This window comes from Dipteris shenzhenensis, chromosome 4, assembly GCF_047967505.1.
Source record: "Dipteris shenzhenensis isolate YYH24624 ecotype China chromosome 4, Dip_SZ_1.0, whole genome shotgun sequence".
Classification (NCBI taxonomy): domain Eukaryota; kingdom Viridiplantae; phylum Streptophyta; class Polypodiopsida; order Gleicheniales; family Dipteridaceae; genus Dipteris; species Dipteris shenzhenensis.
Genome location: NC_141599.1, coordinates 54,684,875 through 54,711,570, shown reverse-complemented (window position 1 = coordinate 54,711,570; position 26,696 = coordinate 54,684,875). Strand labels below are relative to the sequence as shown.

The 26,696-nt window shown below is 45.4% G+C and overlaps 1 protein-coding gene across 1 annotated transcript in view; it reads left to right on the top strand.

The window, feature by feature from the left end:
• The window catches only part of LOC147903061 (ABC transporter C family member 2-like), a 124,579-nt gene that overhangs the window by 23,245 nt on the left and 74,638 nt on the right, over positions 1–26,696 (top strand). Inside the window, exons 8-11 of the mRNA XM_087374148.1 lie at positions 12,414–12,470; positions 12,686–12,751; positions 25,125–25,199; positions 25,307–25,414. Of these exons, the coding sequence (XP_087230274.1) occupies positions 12,414–12,470; positions 12,686–12,751; positions 25,125–25,199; positions 25,307–25,414 (306 nt within the window). The remainder of the gene's footprint in view (positions 1–12,413; positions 12,471–12,685; positions 12,752–25,124; positions 25,200–25,306; positions 25,415–26,696) is intronic.

The following is a 26,696-nucleotide window of genomic DNA, read 5'->3' as shown; positions in this document are numbered from 1 at the left end:
ACTAGCAATCATATGGTTGTTTGTAGGTGTGTAGAAGAGGCACACTTAGTGCCATAGACCATGACACAGGTGATGATGCAATGCAAAGGTCCTCACATGGGGTGGTGCCTATGATTGTGGAGTTCCTATGATTTAGGAGTTACCTCCATTGATGTAGGAGAGGTGCCACTGATTTAGGACACCCTCTCTCCATTTCTATAAAAGAGGGACTTCCCTGTCTAATGAATAGAACACCCATTGCTACATCTTTTGTGTTCCCACTCCTCTTGCCACAATGCATCTATTCTCCCCCACGTTCCAACAAGTTCATCTCATGAGAATAAGAATAATGTAGACTTGCAAGGGTTGATTGAGGTCCAACCATGCTCTCTTACTCCTCCTAGGGGTGGCCGAAGAAATGTAAAAATCCAAAAAATATCTTTAGCCACTTTTAGTACTTGTGCAAAGAAGCCATTTGAGGCAAGTCTATGTATACACAGGACCAACACACCCGATGAAGCACACTTTGTCTTGGTATTTCAAACCGTCGTACTCTTGATGAAGGACACTTTGTCTTGGTATTTCAAGCCTCTGTACACTTGATGAAGAAACAAACAAATAGACGGTCCAACTAATGAGAAATTAATGATGGAACGAGCCTCCTAAGGAATGGAGCCTTGAAAGGATGAAGCAAATGATCTAAACGTGAGGACATAAGGCCTGATGATGAGAGAGAGAAATGATGGTGGAAGAAGAATAAAAAAGGATAGAGGATGTTGAAAAGGATGGGTGAGAAACAATGATGGAAGAGGTTTTTGTAGAACTATGAACAATGTCTTGCAAAGACATGGATGTACAACAATAGCCTCTAGAAGAATCACAAAGGCATGAATGAAGGGTTCAGGAGGTGAGGGCACAGAACACGGATGAAAGGCCAAGATGGGCGGACATAGAAAACATGTAACAATTAGGCATTTACTGCTAAAAGAAAAAGTATTGGTGGAAGAGAGATGAGCAAGGATGATGGAAGGTGCAAGGTGTGTTAGAGGAAGAGAGAAAAATGAAGGTGTGTCATGTCCTTTGGGCATCTTTTCAATGTCCTTGGCACAAACCCTTTGAGGTGTCCTTGGCATTGACATTTGGAATGCTCATGGCAGACGTGTGGTGCCAAATCTTTTCGTGTGTCCTTGGCATTGACTTACATCTACTTCAAGCTATTCCTTTGACATTAGAGATGAGCAAGGATGATGGAAGGTGCAAGGTGTGTTAGAGGAGGAGAGGAAAATGAAGGTGTGTCATGTCCTTGGCACAAACCTTGTCAAGTGTGCTTGGCGTTGATATGTCGCATGCTCATGGTAGACGTGTGTGATGCCAAATCTTTTCATGTGTCTTTCGCACTGACTTACATCTACTTCAAGCTATTCCTTTGACATCGCAGATTAACACGTGCATTATTCATTCTAAAATTCACTCATCATTTGAGTGGCATTCAACCTCACTACAAATCACTCATGACTACGAGGTTCAACATGGCAGTGCCTCCAAAGAAGGAAAGAAGAGACTTTCTCCGGTTTTCTTAATACCACCACCACACTGGGAGGATAGGTGATCAACCATCTCAAGAGAGCAGTAGAACCATTTGCAGGGATGAGAGAAAGCATATAGGGAGTCTTAATATTCCTTGAGGTGGTGAGGAGAATCCCTTGAAGAGCTCCTTGTACTAGTGTTTTTGGGATGCTCTTATCTCATGAAGGCATCTGACTTGGATTGCGGTCCATACTCCTTGCATATTCCATAGCACCCTACCCTTCTTTCTTGTATTTGCATTCCATTGCAGCTAACTGCTCACCCATATCTCACTAGGTTGTAGGTCATAAACATAGATATGGTCAAAGTAGCACACTCACAGTTTTAGGCACATTTGTCCATAATACTTCTTAATACTTAGAACATCCAACCCTCACCTTTCATAGTACGTATGTAGATAGGTAGGTAAGAATATATACATATAAAATTATTTGATATATGATACATGCATGAGCACATGTGTGGAGCTAGTTTGACTAGGACGCCGTCGATCAAGCGAGCGATGTTGAGCGAGCAGGACCAAATTAGCGAGCGAGAACAAGTGAGCAAAGTAGAAATGCTTCCTCAACATTGAACATGATTATAACATAATATTACAAGTGCACATTAGTAATAGTGTTCTATATTCTCATGAGATGAAATGGTTTGGCTATCAACAACAAATACTATATAGTTGAAGTGCATCACACTTGAGAAAAACATAACCTCACTATATGTATGTATGTAATCGTTAATAAAGCTTTATAGTATCACCACAATTTTGAAGATGATTGGGACTCGAGCGACCTTCATATTGAGTTGCACTATTCGTGAAATCATGACACTCGGTGGGCTTGGGAACTTGTTTGTCGCACTAGGCTTGAGGGTAGGTTGTTGTGGGATTGCATCCAGAGTTGACACATGTTCTTGTGTTACTACCTTCTGAATCCCAACGAGTTGGTGTCGTTGGAGGTTTCTAGACCCAAGCAGCTCGTTCAACTTGGTAGTAGCCCTGGGCTTCCAAGAGCTTTGTCGCAACCCAATGCTTGTGAGGTTGCTATGCGTGGAGTGATGAAATTGGCCCTTGCAATTGAGGTGATTGGCAATGTCGAGCTCTTCTCTTGGATGGGATTGCCCCTGTTGGTGCAAGCCAAGAAAAGTCAAGCAGGTTAACTTGTCAGGTCCTCGTTCTTGCATTGAAGTCACCTAATAGGAGGATCTCCCCTTGCCTAGAGAACTCTGTGATATCATCATATATCATCTCATATGGGCTATGCCCCTTTGTGGTGACCTCACGGGCATACAATGATGTATCTGGAGGAAAGTAGCATACTGAAATGAAAATTACCCTTGCATCTTGCGGCTGTAGCTAGACCCACATGTGTTGTGTGTGTTCCTCTCTACGCATCACATATATGAGCATCCGTAGATGTGATTTGAAGAGGACAGCTACACCCCCAGAGCCTCGGACTATAGTGTCTCTCCTCATTGTCTTCCCAGAAACTGACTCCCATGTGTAGCGTGTTAGTGTAGGCAGCCCTCTCTCTGGACTCTCGTGTGTCTCCTTGTAAAAAGTGATATCTTTATTAGTATACGTCTGTGAAAAGATTAGACCAAAGAGTGCCATTACAATTCTACACAACTATCTTTACTCTGCTTTGTGGCACAATCCTATTAGACACCGTCATGTGCTGCTTGCATCTCTATCTTCCCCCATGCGGAGTGCGCATCTCTCATCTGTTAGCATCGTGGCGGAGACTACCACTGCTAATCCATGATGCTCTCATCTCATCAAGCTCTTCTTCCTCAGCCTCACCGGCAGCTGACTCATATGCATAGAAATCTGTAACAAGTGTTTGTGCTATCGATCTCGGTGACCTGTGGCATCAATCCCTGTTGCTCTCTGGTCTATCACATTAATATATCTCTCTATGGTCGCATCTCAATCAGATAGAGCCCCAAGTCTGATCGGGAAAACGGATCAACCGTGTAAGTGGACACAAGCCATGCTCCTCCTAGAAGAGGTGGTGATATCGCCCTCGGATCTCATAGTAGACTGGGCATACACATAGAAAGTGCTCCTTTGTCTTGATCTCCTCCATCAGGCAAAGTGTGTAGATCCTCTGCTCTCTGGGTATGCTTGCAGCTCTCCCTGCCTCAATTCTCAGCTGATGTGACGAGACTCGTAACTGACCAATGGCAATCCTCAATGCATGTGAGACTCTCTTGTCCTCGAGGTACTAAGGTCTATGATGAGACCATGCTCTGAGACCCTCAGGAAGTGGTCATGGTAGAACTGGATCTTGGTGGGGATCTCCTCTCCCCCCCAAGCCCTGGATGTATGGAGGTGGAGGAGGTCCAACCGTCTGATACAGTTGATCTCATCTCGTGGGATCATCTCGGGTGGTGCATCCATCATATACTGAAAGGGGGGAAGTCTATCCATCTAAATGCCGTGACTACCAAACCATGTTGATACCCGTGCATACCATGCTGTAGCAACACCGTTCTCTGCTAGTCGCCTAGAAGACTCCTATGCTAGCCTCGGTAATCTCCACTTGGGTAAGGCCCAGACTCTATGGAGGAAAGTCATTGTCTGAAAGATGGCATTAACGTGGAGAGGGGTCATGGCGAACTCTGCCTGTATAATCTGATGGGGACTGAGGGCTCGCTTAGAACCATCTTGGATCCCATAATCACCTGTAGCCTCTCAAATCTCTTCCACTCTGTCGCTGAAATGTCACTCCCCTAGAAAGGTGCTGCATACATGGCAGCCGGTCTCACCAACGTGTCAAAAAGCCAACCCTTCGTTGGAGGGTCCTGGAAGTGTGCCTGGAAGCATAGCCTCTCTAGTTGGGCCAGAGCACCCCGTCCTCGTGTGAGTCATGCCGGATTTGCTTGGATCATCGTGAAACCTTGTCCGGTCAACACTACCCCCAAATATGTGTAAAGATTGCACTATCTGCACTGACTTGTCTCGGTATGTGAAGCTATGGTGATGGGACATTGCTCGCGAGGTGTTCAAGATCATAAACTTGGTTTTCACAAGGTTAATTGTCAACTCTCTCTCTCTCTCTCTCTCTCTACAAAACGTCTCCAGAGCAGAGAGAGAAAGAAAGAAAGAAAGAAAGAAATTTTATTAGAGTCTTCGGAAGACCGGAGAGAGAGAGAGAGAGAGAGAGAGAGAGAGAGAGAGAGAGAGAGAGAGAGAGATATTAACATCCTCGGAAGACCTCACGGGTCTATGGGACAAAATACACAAACCAAAAAAACTACAGCATCAATTAGAGAGTGAGAGTCTATGGGGGAGTACAACAACTCAGCCCTAGATTATTATAATAGCATAACATAACTACATTCAGGTATTATGTAAGAGTGATTTGAATAACATCAGTTTAAGACTGAGAGTCTTTGGGTTTAGGTTTGAAATCTCTTATCAGTGCTTGTCCATCTCGGTAGACCACCCATTTACCTTCCTTCCTTGCTTCTTTCACTTTGATGAGTTCATTTGCCCGTTGTTTGAGTTGGGTCATAGTGAGCTCTTCAGATATCCAAATCCTAGTACCTTTCAGCTTGTTGGTTTGTCTAAGGATCTTGACCCTTGAGCTTTTTTCTTTGAAGTAAATCTGTGCCTAGTTACCCTTTCGAGTGATGAAGCTTATGTCATTCTCATCCCAATCGACTTGTGGTACTGCCTCTTGAGTTGAATGATCTTGCTCTCATCAATGTGTTCCTCTTCCTCTTCCACTCCAAAACAATAAGGCAGTTGTCTTGCAATCCTCCAATGTGTAAAATCTTCTTGTTATGGACTATGGAGAGAGAGAGAGAGAGAGAGAGAGAGAGAGAGAGCAGGGGGCTAGAAGGCTGAGTAAGAATATGGAGAAATGCATCACGAAGGAGACACATAGACAATGTGTGTGTGTTTGTGTGTGCGTGTGTGTGTATGAGAGAGAGAGAGAGAGAGAGAGAGAGAGAGAGAGAGAGAGATGGGCTAAAATAGAATCAGTGCCCTACCTCCACAAGTCAAGATGCGTGTGGTCAACAGCTTTTCTCTTGGACCCCTTCTTATCGAAAACCCTTTACCAAGAGAGGGCTATCATCTTCATCTTACATGCCTTACAACTTAAATGGGAAGTCGTGATTGACAAAACTCTTGAGAAGCACCCTTGAATAAAATTCCTAACAGTCCTTTTTTTACCAAAGAAAATAATTTTCTATGAATGCTTGACACATCAAACATACAATTCAGCAATCTGTGTGGCGCTGATTATGGGAGAATCAAAAGGAGAAATTTGGCTTTTAGCCAGCCTATTTTAAGAGATCCCAGCTCACTACCTAGGGAATCTTTGGAATAGGGGCCAAGAACTAGGGTGGGGGACTAGACATACAACGGCTGCTTCGCTTTGTGAATACATAAAAGACACCTTCAGGCCAAGCCTTGTAGAAACACGTCCGCCTCTCAACGGTCACCCAAGATCCTAACATCTCGCACTCCAAAATGGCATGTATTGTGTGGATCACATCTTGCCAATTGGCAACAACGGTAGCCGCTAGGGGACCTGGCAGCCTCCCATTACCAAGTTGCAACAAGCAACCCAGATGTTCCAAGTAGTGATGTTGGACACCGTTCCCCCAAAACTGTTCTTTAGGAAAGGAACATGACACTGTTGAGAAGGGGGAGTTGCATCCTGTATCTTGAGCCACTCTTCGCCCTGAATGCCTCTGCCCATGATCCTATAAGTTGGGGTGACCTTGTTAATGGAGAAGGCATAGTATCCCTCCATCAAGTAAGCTACCATACCTAGGTGAATTTTTGCTGCATCCTCTTCCTCCTAGCCACTATCCGAAGGGCCCCTTGCCATATCTTTGTGTTGTCGAACAGGTCCATAGGTAGTGCGGAATTGTCTCAAGGTCACTATTCACACATTGGCGACATCTCCCATCAATGCATATTTGCTTCGGCTAGGGGCGGATGGGGGTAGACCCCATGGGTAACCATCCAGAAGAAGTAAATAATCTTTTGTGGCTGGCGGCTGGTCCATTAGCATGAACAAAATATGGAAATGACCTCCTGGGGCACTCACTGTTGAAAATGGAAGCGAGAGAAGTCAAAAGATGTGTGGTGACTAACTCACCCACAAACTCAACCTCTAACTAATAGGGGTGAAAATACTTAATAAACCCTATACTGTATAGTGACAATGTCACAATGTAAAAGGTAAACATCAATCACCAACTGGATACAAGTTTACAGCTTTGCAATTAGCCTCAAACTTTGGACGAGGTAATGCTTTGGTGAAGAGATCTGCCACATTCTACTGTGTAGGGAAAAAGACCAAGCTGATGTCCCGTGCATGTAGCCACTTCCACATAATGATAATGAATTTCAATGTGTTTCATATGATCATGAAACATAGGATTCCCGATGGCTTCAAAAAATATTGCCGCCAAGTTCCAGGCCCTATGTGGCCTGTGAATTAAAGCCAGTCGTCGCTCAGATCTGAGTACGCCAAACCCTTGGTGGCCACTTGGGTTCTAACATAGAGATCCAACTTCATATGGAGGCTTTTGAGAGCATGGCCGAGGCGAGATGCTGAAGCAATGGTAAATTGTTGAGAGCATGGTCGAGGCCAGATGCTGAAGGAGTGGTAAATGCCCAACAACTTAGGTGTTTGCCGTCGAACAACTCCTTGCAACCGGCCATCTTGAAGTCCATCCATGCGTAGCCTCTCACGATGCTTCCCTACCTCTGTAGATCCAGAAATTGGATCCCTGCCCAAAAAGGACTCTTTCGATGGTAGATGAATTACAAAGCCCTTTTTCTCCATCGCTCTTTCACTCAATTCCAAAGTTCACTCACTTCGAAATGGTAGATGAATTATCTCTCCCTCCACAAAGAATCACTCACAATAAATTTAGCAAAGGTTCAACAACACTCGACACATCGGTTGAAAACTTGCTCATCCGCCTTCGGTTGAATGCAATTTTGATGTCCAGCTGATGGATCTTCCATCCATGAAATGCGGACAATGCAACCACACCTAACGATGGTCAAACGAGAAGTGGGGACAAAGGTTTCATCATGATCTATGCCTTTCTGTTGTGCATATCCCTTTGCTACGAGATGCGCTTTGTACGTGTCTATGAAACCATCTAATTTTATTTTGAGCTTGTACACCCACTTTTTGCCAATTGCCTTCTTGCCGTCGGCAAGATCACCAACTACCAAGTGTGGTTTTTCATTATGGAGTCGATCTCCGCTTGCATTGCTTGCCAATGCCCATTGTCTCGTCGTGCATAATCAAAATAGTCAGGCTCATCTGCCTCAAGTATGCTGCTGACCCAAAAAGACTCACAACAATGGGTATCCTCAGTGTATCTAATGCCACTCCGTGTATGGCTAGGAAGTGGTGCAGAAAGCTTGTTATCCTCAAGAGTGCAGAGCAGCCAATGAGGTACTGATCTTACTTCCTGCACTTCTGCACTTTCACATGCAATGGCATCATCAATTTCTTCCTGAGAAATAGGCTCAGCCATAGGCTGAACTGAGGCATCACCCACTGGAGTATCTTGCTGGAAGTTTTGATTCTCCATTGGCATATCAGGCACAGCATCAAAGGTAATGGGCAGCAACCTGTCAAAGGGTTCAGAAGGACCTTGATTTCTGTCAGAACCAGCAAAGAGCAGATCTGCATTTTCAGCAAATATGACATCCGGATTACAAAGTCTATACCCTTTGCTTTCACTGATGTAGCCAATAAAGATGTTTTTTTTTGCCTTGTCATCAAGTTTGCCACACAAGAGGCAGATGTGCATACAATCAATGTACGGAGGTAGCCCACGTCAGGCTTACGACCAAACATGCTTGATAAGGTGTCATGGCCTTAAGAGACTCCGTGGGACACGTGCTCACAATATGATTCGAGCACATAATGGCTTCCATCCAAAATTTGTGGGGCAACCCTTTTGCTTTTAGCGTGCATCTCCCCATCTCCAAAAGTCTCCGATTTTTCCTTTCACCCTTCCCATTTTGTTGAGGAGTATACCTCAATGTAAACTGATGTGTAATACCCTTCTCAGCAAAAAATTGTTGCAATGCCTTGGGTAGATGCTTCCTCCTTCGATCTGAATGGAGGGTCTGCAACCAGAATTCAGATTGATTTTCAGCCAAGGCCACAAAGTGTTTGACAACATTGCAAACTTCGGACTTCTTCTTAAGAGCAAAGACCCAAGTAAAACGTGTGAAGTCATCTATGAATGTAACTTAATAAAGATGGACGGAGTGTGCGCATGGGTCCACAAACATTAATATGGTTGAGCTGTAATTTTTGTGTAGCTTGGACTGCACTAGTCTTGAGAAAGGAGAGACGATGCATTTCACCCAAAATATTTACCCAAAATACAGCCCTCACATATTTTGTTAGGAGGATAAAGTTTTGGTTGTTTGTGGGATTCTTGAGCTCCTATAGGCATTTTATTAAGAAATTTGTTGGTGTAGCCAAACCCGTGCGTCAACTCACAAGTCAAGACATGAAGTTTGAGTGGAATAAGGAATGAGCCGAATGATTCTAGATCATTTAGGAGACAGTAAAAAAGGGTGCCAATACTCAAAAATCCAAATTGGAATATGATTTTTCATGTGCATGTGGATGCAATAGTGATGGAAATGGGGTCCACTCTACGTCAGCTAGATTGGAACGTAGATTTCCTCATTTTAAATGCAAGCTAAATGAAAAACATTTTGAAAGGCATTCCACACATCCCTCTGGAGTATATGGCTTATGCCATAACCTAGTGGTTTGGATTCAAGTTCTATTTACTATGTCTAGACATATATAATGTTGAATGCCCGTATTTCAAACCAAAGGTCCTCTAGTGGATGGGAAAATGTGAACCATCCTTGGCTGTGAGTGAAAGTTCTCCAATCCCTTTAACTAGATAAGAAAAATCATTGGCATAAGAAACAAACTTGCCAACTGGTGCAAGTAAAGAAACATCATAGTTGCAAGTAAAGAAGGCCCAAGCATGCTCAACAAAATGAGTAGAAGTATCATTGGAACCTTCATGATGAAAGCCATCATTCAGTTTTTATTGTGCCATTTGAGCAAACAATAAGAGGCAAAGAAATCTCAACAAAGCTCACGTGCTGTGAACACTCTGCTCGAGCAATAGAAATCACCGCCAAAGCCTATGCTAGGCTTGAGGATGCCCCTCAAATATACCAGAAAGATCCCGTGCAGGGTTATGTGCTGCTGCAATGTCAGAATTTCCCCTAAAAAACTAGCTACCCAACTGAATGCTTGATTGTACTTGCAAAAGGCAAATCCTTGTGGCACGAGGGCCAACAAACACAAGCAATAGAGAGAGAAAAAAACTGACAATGCAAGCAGTAACAAAACTGAAAGTTTACCAAACCAAAACCCAAGCACATGGGCTGCAAAATGCCTCAAAAAAGAGCTCCAAGATAACTGAAAATGATATCCCTCGAACTATATGTGCTTTCCTTCAAGTATGCTTGCCTTAGCAAGCAATAAATGACTGATTTTTAACTCTGAAAAAAGATAGCGTCCCCAATTGTATGGACTATAAATGCACCTAAAAGTGCAAAATATGGGCTGTCCTGGCACAATACTGCTTGAGACAGGTTCAAAAGAGCAAGGAGAGATCTCTAGAAGTACCAAAACAGTTGCGAGAGTGAAAAAACGGCAAAACAAGCCTGAAAACACCTTGAAAAGCGTGTCCAACCCTCAAGAAACACGCGCCCAGTCTAGGAATGGCTGCTGCATTCAAAAATCAGCAACAAATCCCACAAAAACCAGCTACAGCTGGCCGTTTTTGTTGAAAATGGGTCCAAATTGAGGTCGCCCAGCCCAGACGAACCTCCCAAAGTGCTCAAAAAGAGGTGCCCAACCTTGAACTTGCAGTAGGAGTGGTGGCTGGTGCAAATCAGGTCGAAATCAGCTAAAAACCCTCCAGAAATTGGTCGCCCAAGTCTAGAACAGTAGTAGAACTTCTCCAGAAGTGGTGCCCAAGCAAGATGACCTTGTAGGTGGTGGCTGACAGCAAAAAAGAGCTGTATTGGCCAAGTTCTTCGTGATAAACGTGAAGTTTTCACAATAGAATCGAAGCCAAAGGGCGTGGGAGGTGCTCGGGAGTTATGTGGGAGCGAGGGGGAACCACTCTCATACCGATTGTAGCAACACAAATGAACTACAAAGCTAGGGTAGTGGTGACTAACTCACCCACAAACTCAGCCTCTAATTGAGGTTAGGGGTAAAACACCTTAATAAAGGGCAAAAGTATCCCTAGCTCCTTATTACATAACATTGGCCATTGCCTTAGGAAATATAAATACTTCTAACACCTGCGGCTCTATCCAATGCCGATCTCTCAAGGAGTCTAGGTGCGGAGGTGACACCCGGTGCATGTCCTACCAATACGTGTCATGTAGGAGGAGAAGAGAACCTCCACATATCTCTATGTGCGTCCTACTCTAGATGACCAAAATCACTCACTCGGGTCCCACTATACCTCTCGTGCCACCATGACTTGTCCTGCCCTGAAGTGACTGTGCTAGGTTGATGGTTCGATCCTTGCCCAAGAGCGGCTCACTACTCTGATCCTCTACCACTCAAGTAGGTCTAGGACTCCATCCGTCTCTAGGTCTGCATTACCCTCTAGCTAGATAAGCCCCTTGGCCCCCCTCTATAATGCCTTAGGGGCTTCAAAGGATCCAAGGGTTTGGTGCAGATACTAGATCCTCAGGGGCAGTCCTGTTGTCTTGGAGAACTGCCCATACCAACGTGGAGAAATTGAGGTCTATAAAGTCCATCCCTTTAAGACTCAAGGATGGTAGAGTCTATCTCAAGCATCCGCGTGCCTTACCCCCTCATTTCTATGTTTCAGTGGGAAGGCGACTCCAAGGTACGAAAGAACTGATCGAGCTGCTGTTCCACTGCACCCAACCAATATGTATCTGCTGTTCCAGCACGAGACCCTCTTGGTCCCGAGTCTCTAGATGCCATTCCTAGTGACTGGAGCCTCTGAGAAGATCCACATATGAGAGTGCTTCCATGAAGCAGCTCTATGGGGTGTTTCTGAGAAGCCCTCGTTGAAGCAAGAGCATCCAGGGCTAGGAGCCTGGAGTGAGTCATGTATCACTGGCTTGCCCGAAAGGGATTTGCTTTGCGTCTCTATTTCAATAATGCCAAGTCCTCCCTCTGCATAGGCAGGATCAACAACTGCCAGTTGACCCTGGCTCTAGTGTCTCTTGTGCCATCCATTTAGCCCACAAGAAACTGGAGCTGTGCCATGCATCCTTTGTGAAAACGTCAGCATGAGGCTATGTACCAGGCAATGGCCAAGAGGACCTTGTTTGCCATGAGGGCCCGCCATGCTAGGGAGGATTTGGTTGAGCTTCATTAGAAAGCTTGTACTACGCACTCTCTAGTAGAGGGCCAATTTGCTGCTCTGCTGAAATGTCAATGCCCACTTGACAGCCTAAGTACCTCGCTGTTTGTCCCATGTGGGATCCAGCGGAAGCGAGAGGGCTTCCCAATCAACGATCTCTTGAACCTCCTCAGCCACTGTGAGGAAGCCGGCTGATTTGGTCCAGTTGATCCTGGCCTTAGATGCCTAGCAATACACCTGGAGGGCACCCCAGAATCCCTTTAGGCTCTTTGCCATGTCCTCTGCAAAAAGCAAAAAGCAAATAGCAAAATATATCTTACTGTCTTGTCAAGTCAGACATGTCCAACAATTTATTAAACTACAAATTCATGATGAACGTATAAAAAGAGAAGAGTACATAACCATGAAGCTTTAGTTGGCTGACTTTCCTTCTTTTGGTCTCTTTGTTTAATGTGCAGATTGGTAGCGATGCTTCTCAATTTGTTGGACCTACTTTCTTGAATCTGCTTCTTCAGGTTGGCTACCAGACTGTGCTTAAGACAAGCTTGTTGGTTTGCTTACTATCCCCCACTTCATTGCTAAAATATGCTGGATCAAGCTTTGAAATGTTGTCAGCTCAGAAGGTTTTTCAGCCTGATGGAAATTCTAACAAGAGATTATTTTTTGTCAATTAGTTAGCTTTTCATTTAATACTGATTTCTTGATGTGCTGAATGTTGTTTCAATCTCAGTCAATGCAAAGAGGAGATCCTGCATGGATTGGCTATATCTACGCAGCATTAATCTTTGTTGGTGTGGTATGGGTTTCATCTTGAGGTCCTTTGTCCTTCAATGCGTTCTTTTCTTGAACCCACTTCCATCTTAACACTTATTCTACCTAGCAATGCAAAATGGAATAGATGGAACTGTACAAGGAAATCCTTCAGAAATGACTACACACTTTTTTTCTTCTGCATATATCTGTCAAAAAGGTATTGCCATCCAATAACAAATAGTCCTGTTCAGAACATTCATACTTATGGAGGGGCCTTTGAACTGCAACATAAAGAGCAGAATGGAGTAAATACTTCTCCAAGGTGCAGGGAAGGAGCGGACACAGTGGTTTATAGCTTTTTTGTCATAGTCCTGTAAGCAGTTGTCTAATAAGAGGTGTCTAGTCAGTACAACAGCTGATCAGCAGGGACTCTATTAATTCTAACAGGTCGCATTATGTTTCACTGTTTTACTTGTGGGGTAGTAGGATCAGACAAACACCTATCGTTGACTATTGATGGAGGAACACATCCTCAATCAAGAATGGGAAATCCATTCTACATGTTGATGTGGTTCAATGAATGATCTCCAGAGGCCCAAATTATTCACCAAACTGATATCCATTCAGGCCACAAATAGACTTGATCAAAGAAGGGAGAACCGTAGATTAAAATGAGCGTTGTACTGCTTCTAAAATTTATTTTTTGAGGAATGGAGATTGTTACTCCAAAGTGAGAACCGTAGATTAAATCTTATGACAAATGAATTGTACATTGCTTCTAAAATTTATTTCTTGAGGAATGGCGTATCGTAACCCTACTTTGGACTAACATTTTTGATGGCATCCCTTTGCAGCAAGTCTAGCGATGAGCATCATGTCTGTTTCCAATGAGTGTTTTAGTTATCATACTTGCACAGTTCCATTGGCATCTATAGAAATAACTTTTGGAGCAAATTACATCAAGTACCACAGAATTTGGATCTAGCTAACTAGAAGGATGTTATGCATTGAACATGGTGAAAAGAAGATATTAGGAACACTCAAAATACCTAACATTGCAACATATGTGCTAAACTTGCTTTGGAATCGCTGGAATTGTGATGCCTTGTCCATTTTTATTTAAAAGCCATAACTTTTTAGGATCATGCATTTTTCTGTACTTCCTCTGATTTTGTGCAATGTAGCATCACAAGGCACCTTGATTGAAAGGGATGAAAAAATATCCACTCTGTTGGTTTATACTGCCATTTATACCATCATAAGTGAGATGAAGGAAAGGGCCTGGCTTCCATATACTGATAAAAGCCTCCCTCTTGTGCCAAGTGTGATTTGAATCTCCTTGGAATCTATTCCTTCTGTCTCTGAGAGTGTGACTGGTATTTAGCCAAATGCTGGTTACTATCTCCGAGGCTGATGTGGTCTGCTGCTCTATGGCTTGCTTGCACCTAGCTGTCCAGATGTACCAGGCAATGATGCTCGCTATCAGCTCCCCCTCGTATGGATAAAAGTCAAGTCCTGACCTACCAATCTGAAGGACAAACTCCCCTGAATTTCCTTGTAGCCGCAAGCAGGTCCTCTATCTGTAACCCAGGTCACCACCACCATTTATGCTCTCTCTAGCAAGATGTCATCCGTGGATTTGGACAGCCTGCCTCATGAATGCACATAAAGATTTAGGGCATCGTCTTGTGCATCTCGAACTGAAATAATCGGAAGAGGAATGCCCGCACTCGTGAACGCAGCCTTCCAAGTGGAACAAGTAATAGGCATGTCATCTGTCTCCAGCCAATCCACTGGCAAGGCTGCATCTGAATTCTCCCTGCACTCCCTCTGAGATGACTAACCGTCTGAAATTTCCTGTCCTCTAGAAGCTTTTTAAAGCTTTCCAGGATCCCACAGTGGAGGTAGGGCCCCCCTCCCAACTGGACCACTGCATGTAGTGAGAAGCACGAAGTGGTCTGCCATACTCATGCGAAGGACAAACTTCCCTGAATTTCCTTGTAGCCGCAAGCAGGTCCTCTATCTGTAACCCAGGCCACCTCTCCCTAGGTCACCACCACCATTTATGCTCTCTCTAGCAAGATGTCATCTGTGGATTTGGACAGCCTGCCTCCTGAATGCACATAAAGAACTAGGGCATCGTCTTGTGCATCTCGAACTGAAATAATCGGAAGAGGAATGCCTGCACTGGTGAACACAGCCTTCCAAGTGGAACAAGTAATAGGCATGTCATCTGTCTCCACCCAATCCACTGGCAAGGCTACATCTGAATTCTCCCTGCACTCCCTCTGAGATGACTAACCGTCTGAAATTTCCTATCCTCTAGAAGCTTTTTAAAGCTCTCCAGGATCCCACAGTGGAGGTAGGGCCCCCCTCCCAACTGGACCACTGCATGTAGTGAGAAGCACGAAGTGGTCTGCCATGCTCATCTGAAATACTATCATTCCACATGACCGGCTGCCTATCGATCTCTTCGCGAGAGGAAGGGGGAACCCTCCGAATAGTACTCCTGAAGCTGACCCAAGCTTTCAGGATAGCGGCTGTAAGGGGAGAAGGAGATCTGAGATGGGCTGAATAAACATCCATCTGGTACTATCCATCCAGTCTCCTCCCCCTTTGGACGAAGGTGTGCAGGACTGTATGCTACAAATAAAAAAATCCGTCCACGGCTCCTGTCCAGGCATAAGTCCCCTTACCACCATCTTGTAGAGCAAGGCCCTACACTGTAAATCGGGATCTATTATATCAAGACGCCCTTCCCAAGTGGGGAGAATCAAGGTCTCCTAAGCCACCTTGGCTGTAATATCTTTTGTGCTATCAAGACCACTCCATATAAACTTCCTTACTGGTTTCTTATAAGTGATACAATCTGGACGCAAGGTCAATCTTGGTAGAGCCCCAAAAAATAAGCTTTCTCCTTATGCTCTCTAACACCGGAGCAAACGGTTGTGTTGGAGAGATACCCAAACCGACCTGGCATCCCAAATACCTGACAGGGCCCCTCTGAATCCAAGTGAATCCTATGTCAATCCCCCAATTCAAAGTATCCTCTTCACTGATTCAAAAACCATTGGCTTTGTGCCAATTGATGTGTGCCCCCGCAACAATGCATAATAAATCCAAGGCTGTTATAAAAGATGTGAGCATCTGTGGAGTGGCTTCCAAAAAACCATTAGTATCATCTTCCAGCTCACTATCCATAAGGTCCTCTTCCCGTCTCCATGGGAGTCTAAGCTCAAAAATATCAGCTCGAGATCTAATGTAGATACTCATAGCTTCAGCCACAAACAAAAATAGGAAGGGGACAAGAGGGCATCCCTAGCGGGCTTGTTTGGAAATCTGAAAACTATCTCCCCTTACCCCACCAAGAAGCACTTGGTTGTGGGCTGATTGGTATAAAGAGGAAACCCCCCTTATCAATGCATCTGTAAAACCAAACGAAGAAGAGTGCCCTCCAAAAAGTCCCAATCTACCCTGTCATAAGCTTTCTCAAACCCCAAGGGTAGAATGGTCAGCTTCTGGCCGCTCTGCATAGCCCACTTTGAAGCTTTTCAGAATGAGAAGATATTATAAAAAATTGCTTCTACCATGCACAAAACCAGTCTGCGTATCATGAATAAGATCTAGAAGTAAGGGTTGCAAACACAAGCTTAGTGCTTGGCTAGAATTTTGTAACAGGTGCCTAAGAGAGTGATAGGCCTCCACTGGGACACTAAATTTCTGCATCTTGCCTTTGGGATGAGATGAATGAGATCATCAATAAGTGAGCCAGGCATCCACCCAAGTCCCAAATGCCCTCTAGGGCTGAGATAATTTGATCCCCAATCATATCCCAAAAAGCAACAAAGGAGGGAGAGAGTCCATTTGAAACTGGGCACTTGCCCTACCCTTGTGAAGGGCCAAGAGTCCAGTCCTAAACTATGTGTTGGTGAAAGGTGGATCCAATGGGACTCATGTGTCTGGTTTCACCAACACATGAATGCTTTGTCAAATAGCCTGTCTAGCATCATCTCTAGCCTGTGTCAGCATTTGCTCTGAGTAGGGAAGCATAAAAGTCAGTAGCTATGCATTCGTGTCTGAGTCAATAAGCTATGAGACACTCTCTCTATTATGTCTGGGACCGAGAGTAGAGAAGAACTGTTATTGACTCTAACCCCATCTGAGTTCCAAATGACTCACGAACATGGAAGGCATACTCTGCTCTTTGATCAAGCAATACTTGCTGCTTAGTCCTTGCTGCAGCAAGGCGCTCTTGAATCCAAGCATCTGTAGGCCGTTTCTTCTCTTCTTGTCCAGGGCTACTAACTGCTGGGCGAATACCAATCTCACATATGAGAATGTCCCATCTCTTGGTACTAGCGACCGAATGATAAAAGTCACTAATACCAGTCACGGCTGTATTCAAAAGTGAAGGAGACGGCCCTCCACCCTGCATATGTGACATTGAGATCTGCAAAACTGCCTCTGTGAGGTCCTCCTTTGCATGAAATGCATTTGGAATCCTGATACTAGCAGAGCGTTCTCTCAATTGAGGCTCAGAGATCATCAATATGATGAAAAGTGGAAACCCAAGTGGCAATGCAAACAAACCCACCTCTGTCTAGAGCCCAATCATCCACATAAAATCTGCCAATCCATGCATGGATAGGGATCTGTGGTCTCTTGTTCGACCATGAAAACAGGAGAGATTGAGGCTGAGTGTGGAAAGCATCATCAAACCAAGCATCTCTGGCACTGAAACGGAACAAGAAGGCATCCCATGCTGCTCTTTCCTAGAAGTGCATGCCTCTCTCTCTACCCCCTTTCTTATCTGAAGGCAACCCAACCATGTTGAAGTCACCTCCAATAACCCATGAATCTACAATGGGGGCCCAAGAGAGCAGCTCCATCCCCATAAGACACAATTCCCTCTGTTGTTGGGGGCGTAAAGGTTGAGAAAGCCAACCTTATATCCCCCAATCCGATCCCCTCCCTCCAATGCTCTTGTTGTAGGAGTGTGAGGTCATCATCTAACTATATGCCCTCATGCTCATGAGGGTGGATCTGTCCATTGCTGTCCTGAGTTTCATTATTAGTGGGGCCTTGTAAATGCCTCAGCCTTGCTAGCTCTCCAAGCTGTCTCACATGTGAGATTGACACCTATCTCGGTCAACAGCATCTACCATTGGGGTATCTCCCATTGCTAGGCCTCCTACCCATTTAGTCCAGGTAGAGGTAGTGGTACCGTCCCCGAATCTCATAGTATGTGGAGTAGGCACAAGGGAAATGCTCCTGTCTCAACCGCCCTCAAGGTGCATAACATACAGATCTGCTGCTCTCTGGGTACATCTCTAGCTCTCCCAGCTTCTATGATACGGTTAATCTCATCTTGTGGGATTGACTCAGGTGGTGTGTCCATGCTGTACTAAAAGGGGGGAAGCCTGTCCATGTGAATACCGTGCCTGGAAAACTATGTGGATATACTGCATACCATGTGTCTGCTCCACTCTCTACTAGTTGTCTGGATGATCTGAGCCAACCTCGGAAGTCTCTAGTGAGGTAAGTCCCAAACTTTGTGGATGAATGTCAATGTTTGAAAGAGGGCATCAACCTAGAGAGGTGTCATGGTGAACTCTGCTTGTAATATCTCATGTGGGACTGAGGGCTTACTCCGAATCATCCTAGACTCCATAGTCACCTGTAGCCACTCAAATCTCCTCCACTTTGCCATCGGGAGATCACTCCCCGAGAAGGGTGCTGCATACATGGCAGTCAGCCGCACTAAAGTGTCAAAAAGGCCAGCCCTTTGTTGGTGGATCCTGAACGTGTGCTTGAAGCACTGTCTTTATAGTCTTGCCAGAGCACACTGCCCATGTGTGAGTCGTGCCTTGGCTGCATGAGTCATCGTAAAGATGGGTCTTGTGAAGACTGCTCCCAAGTATGTGTAGGACTGCACTATCTCCACTGGCTCAGCTCGATAGATGAAGCTATGTCGGTGAAGCACTGCACGCGAGTTGTTGAAGATCATAACCTTTGTTTTGTGAAGGTTGGCTGTCAGGTCTCTCTCTTTGTAGGACACCTCCAAGGCCTCCAAATGTCTTTGCAGCCCCTCCGCGGAAGATGATATAAGGACAATATCATCAACTAGCAATATACGTACCATGAGGTCAGCCACTAGTGATCCCTCGTCCCTTAGGCGGTCTATGAAGGAGGATATAATCTCATCAATGTAGAGTCCGAAGAGGGTCGGTGAGAGTCATGGCGAACTCTGCCTGTATAATCTGATGGGGGACTGAGGGTTTACTCCGAATGATCCTGGATCCCATAGTGACCTGTAGCCTCTCAAATTTCCATTACTCTGTCGCTGAAATATCACTCCCCCAGAAAGGTGCTGCATACATGGCAGTCGGTCTCGCCAGTGTGTCAAAAAGCCAACCCTTCGTCAGAAGGTCCTAGAAGCATCACCTCTTTAGTCGGGCCAGATAACCCCATTCTTGTGTGAGTCGTGCGTACCTGCATGGATCATCGTGAAACTTGGTCCGGTGAACACTATCCCCAAATATGTGTAAGACTGCATATCTCCACAGGCTTGTCATGGTATGTGAAGCTCTAGCGACGGGGAACTGCTCACGAGGTACTGAAGATCATAACCTTGGTTTTCCCAAGGTTAACTGTCAAGTCTCTCTGTGTGCAGAACATCTCCAGAGCCTCTAGATGTTTCTACAGTCCCTTTGCTGAGAATGATATGAGGACTATGTCATCGGCATACAACAATATCTGCACCATTAGGTCAGCTAGAAGCGAACCCTCTCCACCTAGGCGATCGACAAAAGAAGTGATCTCATCGATATAGAGCTCGAAAAGAGTCGGTGATAGGGGGCAACCTTGTTTTACTCCGATAGTGCTCTCAACCTAGTCTGATAGGCCTCTTGGGGCACAACCCTCCCTTTGACAGACTCATACAGACCCATGATCCCCCAAAATCATGATTTTTGTGAGCTGCAACTCCTATAACCTCTTGATCAGGCGAGAGCGTGGGACAATATCTATGAAAGTCTACGAATCAAGTGTAGACTTTGTGATGCCTTGACGTCGCCTCCTCAATAATAGCCCTTAGGGTGAAAATGTGGTTCAACATGGAGTGCTGTGTCCGAAAAACTACTTGCCCAAGTGCCCGCAGCCCGTGACTCTTTGTGTGGCTGCTCATCTCCCTCTCTAGTACCGACCCATATATCTTAGCCAAAGTGTGGCCAATCATAAGAGTGCGGTAGTTCCTAGTGTCCATGGGATCACCTGCCTTGTGTATCGGTACTATGGTGGTGGTGCTCTAGGTAGGTGGGAAGCCATGGCATACGGCATGGTTGAACAATTGTGCTAGGATCGGTGAAACTGGCCTTCGATAAACAAAAGGGCAGTGATCTTCTTCTACTCAGTCATAAACTTCATAAATAGCCACAATGCAAGCTTCAGTCACTTAAATCACTTAGCACAACTTAGAAACAAGCTTCGACAACAACAAAGGTTAGGCTAGAATGCCCCTGCTCAATGAAAATAGTACACAGTGCACCCACTGGCCCCAAATGCCTTGGCGCCCCTTATTTAATGCTTCTGAATGGAAATGCTTTACAACAAGGGTTCAACCTTGCTGTTCCTCTCTGCAAATCCTCTACTTGTCTTCAAGGCATCTAATCCCAGTGCATCACTAGAATTCCCACTGGCAAGGCATACTCAGGCATTCACTTCTGATCTGACACAACTTAGAGGCATTCAGGCATCCAAACCACTGGCAAACTGAGCTCAAGGCAGCCTCAAGGCTATCACATGCATCCACACTGTCCTTAGGCCTTCCACAGGATCACCTTGGCCTTTGGGTGCTTACTAGAACCTGTTGGAGTCCTGAAAGGACTGCACACAACACGCATGCACTGCAAAAAGCTGCAAAGCAAGAAAGAACAAGGAAAAAACCGAACCTGGAACCAACTCCCGCTGTCTATGGCAGAGGGGCGAGGTCCTTCCTCGCACCTATCCTCCGTCCAAGCTTCCTGTAGGGTGCAGGTGTCTTCCAGCAATCAGGAGAAGAGAGAGAAATGAAGGTAGAGAGCGGAGGGTGAATAAGAAAGAGCTGTAGAGGAAAGATGGTTCACAGATCTGCCCCGAAATGATTGCCTCGGGATCTGTGCCTGAGTCCTCCTAAGAGAAGGTGCCAAAAGCAACATGGAAAGTTCCTCCTGCAGCCTGCACTGGTCCAGAACAGCTCCAGAAGCGCTCCAGAAGCCACCACGCAGCCAAAAACATGTGCACAAAGGTCCAGCACAGCAAAAGACAACTCTGGGCACCTGCTGGAGGCAGCTGAACACGTCTATACGGATTCCGTACAGCCGTACGGACATCTGTATAGTTAGTACTAGAATTTTTTGAAAGTTCAAAAATGAGTCTTGGCACTTCTTAGAAGTGCGTACTAGCCTTGGAACAGTCAAAACAGTGTTAAAACGGCTGAAAACAGGCTTGAAACAGCTCAAACAGCTCAAAAACTGCACAAGAACAACTGAAAAACATCCTACACCTCTGGGAGAGTGAGGGGAGAGAGATGGAAGGTGGGGGAAGGGCATGCATACACATGCTTGACAAATGGCACCTCCTCCTTGCCATTTGCCCCTTCATTAAAGTCCTAACCCCCATACCAAGGGAGAGTGAGGGGAGAGAGATGGAAGGTGGGGGAAGGGCATGCATACACGTTGGTTATCCTTGGGCCCAACTTTTAGACCCCTCTTTTAAAGCCTTTGCCTTGCCCCTAGGACCTAGTGGTGCACGTAGACTTTGCCCTTAGGAACTTCTAGGAAGTGTGCACTTCCTCTAGCCAGTCCCTCACGGCCAAACCATTAAAACACTTAACCATGGTTAACCCTGGGTTAAGCGTAGGTTGAGTTACGAATATACTTTACATCACTTTTCACGTCCTCGTGACAATCGGGGTCAAAATCTCTTACCCAAAATGCTCAATGCGTAGCCCCTCGTGATTTGGTGATCTCCGGTTATGAAGCTGGAGAAGGGCAGCTCGTACATTCTATGCAGTAAACAAATGACACGTAGTGGGTCTCGGCATAGAGGACATATCAGGTGGTACCTGACCTGAGACATCATATAGAGAGCATGCATATGTATGCCAGAGTGCTGGATCTTAGATGGGGATGGGCGATTTTCCTTTCGACGAGCCCCCATCCCATAGTATGGTCTCCTCTGCGCAAGGAACTGATCACCTCATCCATTTTGTGCATGAGGAAAGGCCGCTTCTTATGCCGTGTCAATCGGCGTGAGATCCGTTGTGCCTCTGGTGAAGTCAAGTGTCCTGATGTTCTCTCACGTGTAAGGTGGGCTCTCGTCTCTTTGCACTCATCGTCGAATCAAGGGCTTTGGGGCATCTTCCCATTTGGAACCCGTGTATATTGTGTCATGGGAAAGGGTCGGGTGGCAACATCGTGTATCACTGAGGTAAGGGTGTCTAATGCATGTGCCCTTAGGTCCATCCCCTCTCCAAGTAGTACTAGAAGCTCAGAAGGTAGGTGGCTCACGTACACCGGGTCAAGAGCACGGTCAAAATGGATTTGAAGGTGAGTGGGTGGCGGGGGGGCCCTCCTCATGGCTAGCATGGTGACCGATATACAAAAGGTAAGGTATGAGTGGTCGGCTTCGAGGGGAGGAGGAGGCACAGTAAAATCATGTATCTGTAGGGCAAGGCTAGTGGACTGAGCAGGTAGTCCATCGTACTACTCCCCCCTCCATGTGGGAAACAAATGAGCCCGCCAGATGATGGCCATCTTCGGAGACCGCTATATATGATCAAGTCATGTATAGCCCCCAACTCGAGTAGATGCCTCCCATATGCTATCACTGGCGCATTGCATCTGTCGATTGCCTTGCAATCCCCACAGCTCTATTGCATCCATCTCCGGTACTACGAGGGAATCCTCATCGAAATCTAACAAGCCCACTTGTCTGTTCCTAGTACGTGCATTAAAGTCACCAAGGAGGAGAGTGTCCCCGTGTCTGGAGAACTCTGTGATGTCATCATGGATAGTCTCATATGGGCTATGTTTGTCAGTGGTGACCTCTCGCGCATAAGATGATGTGTCAGGGGGAAACTAACATACTGCAATGAAGATCGGCCATGCTTCTGGTACCTGAACATGAATCCACATGTGCCATGCATGCATCCTTCTCCCTTTGTATCACAAATTGTAGTGGCCTCAGATGTGATCTGAAGAGAATAGCCACACCTCCAGATCCTTGTACCCCACTATCCCTCCTCAGTTCCCTCCTATGAGCAGACTCCCATGTATATCCTGTCACTGTGGGTAGCCCTCTCTCTGGGCTCTCATGTGTCTCGGTATAAAAGATCATATCTCTGTACTGTATGTCTCCAAACAGAGGGTGCCATTACAATTCCACACTGCCATCCTCAATTTGTTTTGCATACTCATCCCATTGTTCTGACACCGTCATGTGCTGTTCCCTTTTCCTGCATCTCGTACTTAATGTTCTGCCCTCTCTCAAATGATCACCTTGCCATCTCTGTAAACTGCCCATTTCCCCTCTTGTCTTGCAGCCATCACATGCACCTTTCCTTTTCTTCTATGCTCCTGTTGTAGGAGTGTGAGATCTTCATCTAGAATGATCTTGGTCCCCTTCGGTGTTGCCCGTGTACTCATGAGAGAGAGAGAGAGAGAGAGAGAGAGAGAGAGATTAACGTCTCCAAGAGGCCTCGCGGGCCTATGAGACAAAGTGCGAATCCAAGAAGTATCTCATACAGGCCACTAAGGGCTGAAGCAAAGGGTTCACTAAGACCCTTGCTGAGAACTGAAAGCAAAAGCTAAAATGCTAACATGCTCAGCTAGTGAACAAAATACTAGAGTAGCAAAGTAACAAAAGCGTGTCAGGCACTTAGGGCTAGCACTCCTAGTACATGCTCAAGTTCCATATATCCATGTAACCTGGTGGCACTCTGATGAGATGTGAGAAGCTCTCGTATCTGTGTCTGTCGAGTTGTCTCGCAACGTGGGGGAGGGCGTGGTCTCCTCGATCTCTGGACTCGGTGGGCTACGTCAAGGGTGATGCCTCGTCTCTGGTGGTCACCTCTGAGAAGGGATGAGATAGACCGGACCTCGATCGTGCATACTCTGGGCTCTGTTCGTGTCGCACGTGGAGTGTGTGTCCCTCATCTAGCCACATGGTGGTGGGCACTCCTACCGCTGATCCATGATGCTCTCATCTCATCAAGCTCCTCTCCCTCTGTTACGCTGGCAGCTGACTGAGATGCTTACCATGCTGCTCTCTGGTTTGTCGCATCAGTGTCTCTCTCTGTCGGTGCATCTCAAGCAGGTAGAGCCCAACACAGACCTAATCGTGAAAATGTATCAGCCGTGTGAGTGGGCCAAAGCCATGTCCCTCCTGAAAGAGGCAATGATATCGTGCTTAGATCTTATAGTAGACTAGGCAGACACATAGAAAATGCTCCTCCGTCTCGATCTCCCCCATCTGGCATAGTGTGCAAGTCCTCTGCTTTCTGAGTATGCTTGCAGCTCTCCCTGTCTCAATCGGCAGGGATGTGATGAGACTCATAACTGACCAATGGCGATCCTCAGTGCATGTGAAACTCTCCTATCCTCAAGATACTGAGGTCTAATGACAAGACCGTGCTCTGAGATCCTCGGGAAGTGATCATGGTAGAACTGGATCTTGGTGGAGAGCTTCTCTCCCCCCCAAGCCCTAGATGTATGGAGCTGGAGGAGGTCCAACCGTATGATACAGTTGATCTCATCTCGTGGTATCATCTCAAGTGGTGCGTCGAGACTATACTGAAATGGAGGAGTGCGTCCAAACTGTACTGAAAGGGAGGAAGTCTGTCCATCTGAATGTCGTGACTACCAAACCATGTGGATATTCGTGCGTACCATGCCGTATCGACACCACTCTCTTATAGTCGCCTGGAGGACTCTAATGCTAGCCTCAATAGTCTCCACTGGGGTAAGGACCAAACTCTGTGGAGGAACGTCATTGTCTGAAAGAGAGAGAGAGTCTATTAAAAGTCTTTGGAAGACGAAAAATGGTCTATGAGACTAAAAGAAGTTGATACAATGAACTGATGAGTGGAGCCACTAAACAGGCATCAACACCTATGATCCATAACTCTGCCCACACCTTATACTTTCATAAGAAAGTCTTAAGCTCTAGCTGGCTGAATGAAACGATTCCAACATGTGTTGGAGGATTTTAAATGTAGATGCCCTTATAAGGTTATTTAGGAATACATGTTGAAGATGATTTTTACAAAAAACAAGTGGCTCATTAGTTACAACTTAAGACAAAGAATTACATTTGGGAAACGTATAATTGGGCATGTCATCATATAAGAGTTAAAGTATTGACTTTTCCTGTTGTAGGCTCTTGGTGTCCTTTGCGAAGGACAATACTTCCAGAATGTCTTACGTGTTGGATTTCGTACTCGTGCAACTTTGGTAAGGACTTCTTTTGTTGAAATGCATGTTTTTCACAATCCCAAAATTTCAAATCCTGCCCCCTCCTCCCTCAAATCAAATGTTTTCTTATAATTTTCTTCATGTAGGTTGCAGCCATCTTTCGCAAATCATTGAGTATGACTCAAGAAGGTCGGAAAGGATTCACATCTGGGAAGATCACAAATTTAATGACTACCGATGCAGAGGCTCTACAGGCACGTGTGACACGTTTCTCTTTTAAATTGGCAGGAGCTTCTCTCTCTTGCATCTTGTACTCAATAGCTATGTTCACAATGTGGAGGTACTATGTGATTCAAGCATACAAATCGTAGTTCATATAATGATTTGCCTAAAACTTAAAAGTTGCTTTTGTCTGCCTGTTTCCCATTTAGCTATTTTCCTATTGTCATTGCATTGCAAATAATATTTTGCTTGACATAAAATCTGATTTTCCTGATAAGAAAGACTCTTGAGGTGACTCAATTCTGTCAAAGACTGACACTGAGATTTTGCTTGAGCAACATTATCCCTCAAGGTCTTCATATAACTTTTGCCATAACACACACACTTTCTTTTTTTTTTTTTTTGGTAAATCCATGATCATATTATCAGCAAAATTTACATGAGGGTCTCAAAAAAGCAGAGAGCCTCAACAGGAAATCAAAAGCAAAGAAAAACTATTTCCAGGCATGACTGAGGAAGATCTCCTTGATAGCAAGCATCATAGATAGATTGCCGTAGGGAGAGTCTGAAATATTCATAAGATTGCAAGAACGGATTCCCAAAATATCGCATGTTGTGATCCTGCCAGATGGTCCAAAAAGCCCAATATCTGACCCAGTTCAAAAATAAGGAGTAATGGACCAGGGTTGCAGGAAGTCTGCCAAAAAGCCAAAAATGTTTCCCAAAAGGTGAGTTAGGGAAACGAAGGCGAAGCGACATGGAAATTTTGCATAAGAAGGTCTTAGTGCTGGAACACATCCAAAACAAATGAGACACCGTTTCAGAAGGGGCCATGCATCGAAGACAGGAAGCAGATGCAATCCTTCGTTGAGCCAGAGTGACCCCCACGGATAAGGTTCCTGTAAGACAACGCCATAGGAAAAGCTTTTGCTTGAGAGGCAATTTGCTTTTCCATAAATTGCGGAGATTCTTTCGCCACCAAGCGAGCGATTTTGCCATATGCCAAAGAGAATTAGCATGTAAGTGAATCCATGGTGACGGCTGGAGGAGAGAGTATGTCGTGCTGACCGATAGGTTAGGAAGAGGAACAGGACGAGAATTTGAGCCCACCGGGTGTAACTGCCAATCATGTAATCGGTCCCTGTTAGATAAAGGAGGGATGGGAAGAAAAGGCTGCAGTAATTCAGCAATTTTTCCCCAAATAAACCTGTGATGCATGGCTAGTGGATAAGAAGCCATGGCTTGAGGGAAGGAAAGCATGTGCCCAGTAGCATCAACAACGTCATTTATACACCTGATCCCCAATTTGCTGAG